Raw genomic sequence first — 8,853 nt, forward strand, 5'->3', positions numbered from 1 at the left:
GCTAGTGGTCTATTTTGTTAATATTTTCAAAACACAGCTCCTAGATTCATTCTTTTATTTTAAGGATTTTCGTGTCTCTATCTCCTTCAATTCTGCTCTGATCTTAGTTATTTCTTGTCTTCTGCTAGCTTTTGAATTTGTTTGCTCTTGCCTCTCTAGTTCTTCTAATTGTGAAGTTAGGGTGTCGATTTTAGGTCTTTCCTGCTTTTTCCTGAGGGCATTTAGTGCTATAAATTTCCCTCTTAACACTGCTTTAAATGTGTCCCAGAAATATTGGTATGTTGTCTCTTTGTTTCATTGGTTTCAAATAACTACTTTTTTTTTTTTTTTTTTTTTTTGAGATGCAGTCTTGCTCTGTTGCCCAGGCTGGAGTGCAGTGGTACAATCTCAGCTCACTGCAACGTCTGCCTCCTGGGTTCAAGTGATTCTCCTGCCTCAGCCTCCTGAGTAGCTGGGATTACAGGTGTGCACCACCAGGCCCAGCTTTTTTTGTATTTTTAGTAGAGACAGTGTTTCACCATGTTGGTCAGGCTGGTCTTGAACTCTTGACCTCATGATCTACCCAACTCGGCCTCCCAAAGTGCTGGGATTACAGGCGTGAGCCACTGTGCCCGACCTCAAATAACTTATTTCTGCCTTAATTTTGTTATTTACCCAGTAGTTATTCAGGAGCAGGTTGTTCAGTTTCCGTGTAGTTGTGCAGTTTTGAGTGAGTTTCTTAATCCTGACTTATACTTTGATTGTACTGTGGTTTGAGAGTTTGTTATAATCTCTATTCTTTTGCATTTGCTGAGGAGTGTTTTACTTCCAATTATGTGGTTGATTTTAGAATAAATGCTATGTGGTGCTGAGAAGAATGTATATTCTGTTGATTTGGGGTGGAGAGTTCTGTAGATGTCTATTAGGTCCACTTGGTACAGAGCTGAGTTCAAGTCCTGGATATCCTTTTTAATTTTCTGTCTCATTCATCTGTCTAATATAGATATTAGACAGTATATGGCTAGCCAGTTTTCCCAACAGCATTTATTAAATAGGGAATCTTTTTCCCATTGCTTGTTTCTATCAGGTTTGTTGAAGATCACATGGTTTGCATGTGTGGTGTTATCTATCTCTAAGGTCTCTGTTCTGTTCCATTGGTCTATATATCTGTTTTGGTACCAGTACCATGCTGTTTTGGGTACTGTAGCCTCATAGTATAGTTTGAAGTCAGGCTTCAGTAAAGTCTCCCACTAATATTGTGTGAGAGTCTAGTCTCTTTGTAGGTCTCTAAGAACGTTTTTTATGAATCTGGGTGCTCCTGTTTTGGGTGCATATATATTTAGGAGAGTTAGCTCTTCCTGTTGAATTGATCCCTTTACCATTATGTACTGCCCTTCTTTGTCTTTTTTGATCTTTGTTGGTTTAAGGTCTGTTTATTAGACTAGGATTGCAACCCCTGCTTTTTTTTTTTTGCCTTCCATTTGCTTGGTAAATAGTCCCTCCATCCCTTTATTTTGAGCCTATGTGTGTCTTTGCACATGAGATGGGCCTCCTGAATACAGCACACTGATAGGTCTTGACTCTTCATCCAATTTGCCAGTCTGTGTCTTTTAATTGGGGCATTCAGCCCATTTACATTTAAGGTTAATATTATTATGTGTGAATTTGATCCTGACATCACGATGCTAGCTGGTTATTTTGCACATTAGTTAATGCAGTTTCGTCATAGTGTTGTTGGTCTTTATATTGTTGTGTTTTTGCAGTGGCTGGTACTGGTTTGTCCTTTCCATACATGCACGCTGCATGTATTAACTCACGGAATCCCATCAACTCTGTAAGGCGGATGCTATATTACTATCTCTACCTCAACCAGGGAACCGAGACAGAGGTCGGGTAATTTGCCAAGGTCACAAAGCTGTTAAGTGTTGGAAGCCAGACAGTCTGGCTCCAGAACAAGGTGCAGAGACTCAACCTGAGCCTGCAGGCCTGAGTTTTGTTTTGAGACAGTTTTGCTCTTGTTGCCCAGGCTGGAGTGCAATGTCACGATCTCGGCTCACTGCAACCTCTACCTCCTGGGTTCAAGCGATTCTTATGCCTCAGCCTCCGCCTCCCGAGTAGCTGGGATTACAGGCATGTGTCACCATGCCTGGCTAAGTTTTTGTATTTTTAGTAGAGATGGGGTTTCTCCATGTTAGTCAGGCTGGTCTTGAACTCTGGACCTCAGGTGATCCGCCCGCCTCGGCCTCCCAAAGTGCTGGGATTACAGGTGTGAGCCACCATGCCCAGCCCCGAGGCCTGAGTTTCAATTCACAACCCCTCAAAAACTTGATGTATGATTTGGGTGGGTACGAATGTCTCTGGGCCCCATTTTCCTAGTCTTATCACGTAAGAGTGGTGTTAGGTGACTTGTCAGCTGCTTTCCCACAGCCCACCCATTCAGCTGTGATTTCTATTCCTTAACAATACTAGGTGATCGCTTTACTGTCACTCACTCACTATAACGTCCTCAATTCCACCTCTGCCACTAGGCCTGCCACTCCCTTCCCTGCCCCCAACTGCCTGAGTGGCCGCTTGGTGACCTTGTTAGATAATCTTGTGTATCAGTGTCCACATCTGCAAATCAGGGAAATACTTATCCCCTAGAGATCTCAGCTCTTCTGCTAGAATTTCATAGGACAACATGGCTGAAAATAGAGGCAATCACCTGCAGCATGGACATCTTTTGAGGAATCAGATTTTTGTTTTGGAGACAGGGTCTTGCTGTCGCCCAGACTGGAGTACAGTGGTGTGATCTTGGCTCACTGCAACCTTTGCCACCTAGGTTAAAGCAATTCTCAGCCACTTGATTAGCCAGGACTATTGGCATGCAGCACCACGCCCGGCTAATTTTTGTATTTTCAGTAGAGATGGGGTTTCACCATGTTGGCCAGGCTGGTCTCAAACTCTTGGCCTCAAGTGATCCACCCACCTTGGCCTCCCAAAGTGCTGGGATTATAGGTGTGAGCCACCACACTCGGCCTGAGTACATAGAGATTCTGTTGGAATCTTTGACAAAAATGACTTTGGGCCGGCATTTTTTCAGTTAGCCTGTTCCATTCTCCCAGATCTGGGCATCACTCATTGTCAAGAAGGCATCCCCAGAAGCCCAGGAAAAACGCTCAGCTTAAACATGGAGGGAAATCAAGAAAACATCCATGGCCATTAGAAATGCTTTTATTTATAAAAGAACTACTTAAATATAAACATCTCTACATAGAAACACTCTTCACAAAAGGACTGTTGCATTACTGCCTTCTGACCGCGACCAGAAGAGACACTGTGGATGGAAGGACTCCATGGTGTCTCCCCAGACTCCCAGGATTTTAAGGCTAAATGTACACTTGGAGGAACAGGGGCTGTAAGGCTATTTCTTCCCTTTTAAAAGACAAATCTCATGGTTTCCCATTCCAAGATAGGCTTCATAGCTGGGGAAAATCTTAAGATTTTTGCTCTAAGGGGTAAGTAAATATCTTCCTGAGATTGGGAGATATGATCAGGCACTTGGGCTTGGGCTTTGTCATCTCTGAAGCATGGAAGTTAGTGGTGAAAAAAATCTTATTTCCAAGTCTAGGATATGCTACTTCTGGAATGGCTTATCCCAATTCAAGTAAGTCACATATGTTATGTTGTCTGCATCTATGGATGTAACTAAACAGTCGTTAGGGTGCTTGGATGAAGAAGAAAGACATCCAGTCTTCCACTAGGCTCAACTGGTTTCAGCTCAAAGCAGAATTAATACTTTTAATGGAATGGCTGGAGCTCTCATACAGTTATTCTAGCAAAATCTATCAATCATTGAGTCCAGGGCAGGGGGCCACCAGACATTACAGACTGTAAAGACCATCAGAAAGGTGTCATTGAAGTTGGGGTATGGTGGCTCACGCCTGTAATCCCAGTAGGGAGACAGGAGGGTTGTTTGAGCCCAGGCGTTTGAGACCAGCATGGGTAACATAGCAAGACCCCATCTCAAAAGAAAAAAATGTGTCAGTGATTGTACCTAACAAGGGAAGAGAATCTTTCAGATGGAGGGCCAACAGAAAATAAAGGCCCTAAACACCTTCTAAAAGTAGAAAGCAGTTGAATTTTGCATAACCAATCTGGGAACAGAGTGAAAGAAACAAGGTTACAGAAGGTAGTGTTTTAGGGACTTTAGAAATTCGGGGCAGTATGTATGAGAATGTGTGCTGGACACTGGAGGTGTCCCAGGAGCTCTGAAGTACTAGGTTTGGTTCAATCCCGACAAACTCCTGGCCACGTGCAAGCACTGCCTCACGGGGTGCCCAGAGCCATTAATTCTCCATCTGAGTTGGCATCCGGTCAGCTGAGCATGGAACATGGGGCCACCCCAAACACAGTACAGCACAACCAATACCAACACTGTCTATTGCTAGAGCACAGCTTCCTGCATACCTAGGACACTGGGCTTCTGACTGGAAGTTTCTCCTTTCCAAAGGCCAGCTCCAACACTTGTCTCTCTTCTCATGGTCACCAAGTCATTTGCAAAGCCCCAGGGTCCATTCAAATTCTAGAGATTCTAGTGAGCATCAAGGTTTACAACCCAATCAAGGAGAACAAGATCTGTGGTGGGCTCCACCATGCCATGGTTAAGCAACGCAGACAGGGCCTGTGTCTCAGGAGCAGGCGCCCTCTCGGTGGGCCGCCAGAACCCTCGGCGGACTGAAAGCAAAGGCAGCAAGGCTGGGTGGCAGGCAGCATGGGCTCAGGTGTACTCGGTTTTGCGGATATAATTGGAGGGAACGTAGCCCTTCTTCCCGTTAACCTCAGCTAACCACCACTCTGTATTTCCTGTGACATCTTTAAACTGGAGGATCTTGAGTTTCTGATTAGCTGACACACTCAGCTCATTTGGGTTTCGTGCCTTGAAGGTGTAGACAGCAAAATAGACCTGTATGAGGGAGAGAGAGAAAATGGGAAGTTGTTGGGAGCAATGCCATCCAACAGCTTCGTGTGGTGATGGGGAGGGTTCCACATCCACTTGCCCACATGTGGCTACTGAGCCCCCGAAATATGGCTAGTGAGACAGAGGAACTGAATTTTTCATCTTAATTTTAACTAAAATAAATTTAAATAGGTACATATGGATGATGGCTACCATAATAGGGATGATTCAAAGGAAACACCAATTTGGCCAGGGGTGGTAGCTCGTGCCTATAATCCCAGCACTCTGGGAGGCTGAGATGGGTGGATCACTGGAAGTTGGGAGTTTAAAACCAGCCTGGCCAACATGGTGAAACCCTGCCTCTACTAAAAATACAAAAATCAGCTGGGCGTGGTGGTGCACACTTGTAATCCCAGCTACTCAGGAGGCTGAGGCAGGAGAATTGCTCCAACACAGGATGCAGAGGTTGCAGTGAGCCAAGATCGTGCCACTGGACTCCAGACCCTGGGCAAGAGAGTGAGACTCCATCTCAAAACAAAAAAACACCAATTTGGGAGGCTGAGGTGGGTAGATCACTAGGGTGAGGAGTTCCAGACCAGCTGGCCAACATAGTAAAACCCCATTTCTACCAAAAATGTAAAAAATAGCCAGGCATGATGGTGTACGCCTGTGATCCCAGCTACTTTGGAGATTGAGGCAGGAGAATTGCCTGAACCCAGGAGGCAGAGGTTGTACCACCGTACTCCAGCCTGGGCAACAGAGCAAGACTCCATTAAAAAATAAAAATAAAAAAATTTACCTTTTCAGTCTTTCAGAGTTGCTTTGAAGGGTGGAAGACAAGCATATTCTTCCATACCTCAAACATAAACTCTGAATTAAAAACCAGAAAACCACAACCAACTTCAAAGAAAGAAAAGTTGATCTTCAGGTGCCACAAACAAAGATCTAATGATCTAATGCCCATGGAAGGGAGGGGCTCAGGGAGTAGGAGCAGCAGCCATGAGGCCCATGGGAGCCCAAGGAAGGGATACACAGCCAGGGCTTTAGCACCTGGTCAGGGACAGGAGCTGAGACTACAACTACATTCCCCTGTTCCAACTCAGTTTAAGAAAGGTCCTTTTTTCCCACCCCTTGATGTGTCTACAGTAACTGTCTGCTTGGTAGGCCCAGAATGGGGATGTTTGACCCAGGCAGTGGGTAGTAAGAAATCACCAGAAAAAAGCATGCACAAAGCTTGGCTGTGGCACTGAGGAATGTGCTGTGGGAAGCCTGAACTGAGAAAGTGGGTAAAAACTGGACTCTTAGAATCCAGACAGTGGCAGCACCTCTACAACCCAGGATGCAACTGGGCCTTCCCCTGAGAGCAAATCCTGCCAGAGATGAGCTCGCAGACAAACCTGACAGTCAACACAGGAAGATGTTCCGCTGAAGAGCGAGCAAAGGCAACAGAGGGTGAAGCAGGGACTCTGCAGCTGTGAATCTGAAAATGGCTTTAAAGCATGCAGGTGAGTTCAAGATATGGCCAGGTGCGGTGGCTCACACCTGTAATCCTAACAAGTTGGGAGGCCAAGGTGGGCAGCAAGGTCAGGAGATGGAAACCATCCTGGCCAACATAGTGAAACCCTGTCTCTAATAAAGTAGTTCCAGCTACTTGGGAAGCTGAGGCAAGAGAATTGCTTGAACCTGGGAGGTGGCAGTTGCAGTGAGCCGAGATGGTGCCACTGCATTCCAGCCTGGGCAATAAAGCAAGAGTCTGTCTCAAAAACCCCACAATCAAATTCATAAACGGGAACAGGCCATTACAAAGAATAGAAAAAGCTGGGGCCGGGCATGGTGGCTCATGCCTGTAATCCCAGCACTTTGGGAGGCCAAGGTGGGTGGAACACTTGAGTTCAGGAGTTTGAGACCAGCCTGGCCAACATGGTGAAGCCCTGTCTCTACTGAAAATATAAAAATTAGCTGGATGTGTTGGTGTACACCTGTAATCCCAGCTACTCAGGAAGCTAAGGCATGAGAATTGCTTGAACTTGGGAGGCAGAAGTTGCAGTGAGCTGAGATTGTGCTACTGCGTTCCAGCCTGGGTGACAAACTCAAAAAAAAAAAAAAAAAAAAAAAAAAAAAATGGGCAGAATTTCATTTCTAAATTCCAGAAATAACAGTACGGTTACTTGGATCAAAAACCAAGCAAGTGGATTAAACAGATGTTATACAACTGAAGAATTAGTGAACTGGAAGAGTAATGCAATTTTCATTGTGGCATTGCTTAAACACCCAGTGGCACAGGGGTCCAGGAACAGCCTGAGAAGTGTCAGCAGGGAAGGTGCTCGAAGGCTCTGAGGGCAGAGATTCCTTGTGTGCTTCGAAGATGTGTCTGTGAGCTCATCTCAGATCACCCCTAGGCCTCAGGCAAGCCACTTCTGCCTCACCCCCACCTGTACCCACACCCCATCTGCTGCCGCCTGTGCCACACTGGCCGGCCGGTTACGCACTCACCTGGTTGCCTTCTGCCTCACTGCTTTCTGGCTCTGCACTTCTGTCTTCCGGAGCCTGGGCTGTTCTTGCACATCCTTTTACGAGGTCTTGACCTTGCCCGTTTCGTCCTGGTACAGAGTAGCCAACCATTTCTGGATGCCTGAAGTTCCGGTAGCTCCTCTGGGTGGCAGCAGGTTGGTTTACATCTCTAGCTACATCTGCAGCGTCCCCTGACCTTGGCTGGGAGGTAGAGTCTGGGTCTGAAGGGCATCCGGAAGGACCACTCTCTGAATTACCCGGATTCAGGGATGCACTGAGAGTTCCTTGGTCACATTCCTTCAATGGAGAAGATACATCTTGAGGCTGCTTCTGGCAAGACCCCGAGGTAAAGGATACAGCCATGCTGCTGGGGTTGAAGGTCAGGGTGCTGCCGCTGTTCTGGCGTGGGAACCTGGGGGAGGAGCTGCCGTGCTCAGATTCTGTGGAGGAGTGGCTGCCCACGGAGGCATCGGAGTGGCTGCGGCGAGGATTGTAGGGCTTTAGGAAGGAGCTGTACACGAAGCCTTTGGTGACTACAAAGGAAACAGGAAATATAAACAAGAACTCTTGGCAGAAGGATGGACAGATGGAAGGAGCATCGAGAGAAAAAAACTGGTCTAAAAGCTAGGTTATTCATCTGTAAAATGAAGAGTAAAACAAAGCCAGGACAATAGTGAGACACAAAAGAAAATGCCTAATGACAAAGCGGCTTGGAACACTCAGTCCCAGGATGTGATGTGTGTAGGTAGAGATGAAGAGCCGCAGCTGCCTGCCGGTTCATTCATGTCACAACCTCACAACAGATGCGTGCCAGGAGGCCCGTGGCCAACCGAGAAGACAGCAATGAAAACAATCCTATGTCTGGGAATCATCATGGGAAGAGAATGTCATAGGACACTGAGATCATGCGTAAGAGGAAGGCTTGACTAAGCCTGTGTTCAAATACAGCAAGTGTGGAAAGGACCAAGTTAAGAACTAGCCTCGGCCGCACATAGGGGCTCATGCCTGTAATCCCAGCTCTTTGGGAAGCTGAGATGGGAGGATTGCTTGAGCCCAGTTCCCTGGTCAACATAGTGAGACTCCATCTCTATTTAAAAAAAAAAAAAAAAAAAAAAAGGGCTAGGTACAGTGGCTCATACCTGTAATCCAGGCACTTTGGGTGGCTGAGGCAGGCAGATCACCACAGGACAGGAGTTCACGACCAGCCTGGCCAACACGGTGAAGCCCCGTCTGTACTAAAAAATTAGCCAGGCATGGTGGTGCATGCCTGTGATCCCAGCTACTCAGGAGGCTGAGGCATGAGAATCGCTTGAACCCAGGAGCCAGACGTTGCAGTGAGCCAAGACCACGCCATTGCACTCCAACCTGGGCAACAAGAACGAAACTCCGTCTCAAAAAAAAAAAAAAAAAAAAAAAGGCTTAAG

General features: G+C 46.4%; 1 protein-coding gene across 2 annotated transcripts in view; it reads right to left on the reverse strand.

Annotated features, from left to right (window-relative positions):
* Positions 1 to 3,174: 3,174 nt before the first annotated feature.
* DNMBP (dynamin binding protein) overlaps positions 3,175 to 8,853 on the reverse strand; it is a 104,158-nt gene continuing 98,479 nt past the window's right edge. For both annotated transcript variants that reach the window (XM_017880723.1, XM_017880728.1), the window contains 2 exons: positions 7,412 to 7,962; positions 3,175 to 4,924 (listed from right to left, as the gene is read on the reverse strand). In XM_017880723.1, the coding sequence (XP_017736212.1) occupies positions 4,739 to 4,924; positions 7,412 to 7,962 (737 nt within the window). In that variant the 3' untranslated portion in view covers positions 3,175 to 4,738. The remainder of the gene's footprint in view (positions 4,925 to 7,411; positions 7,963 to 8,853) is intronic.

The sequence above is a fragment of the Rhinopithecus bieti genome, unplaced genomic scaffold, assembly GCF_001698545.2.
Source record: "Rhinopithecus bieti isolate Rb0 unplaced genomic scaffold, ASM169854v2 scaffold_425, whole genome shotgun sequence".
Lineage (NCBI taxonomy): Eukaryota > Metazoa > Chordata > Mammalia > Primates > Cercopithecidae > Rhinopithecus > Rhinopithecus bieti.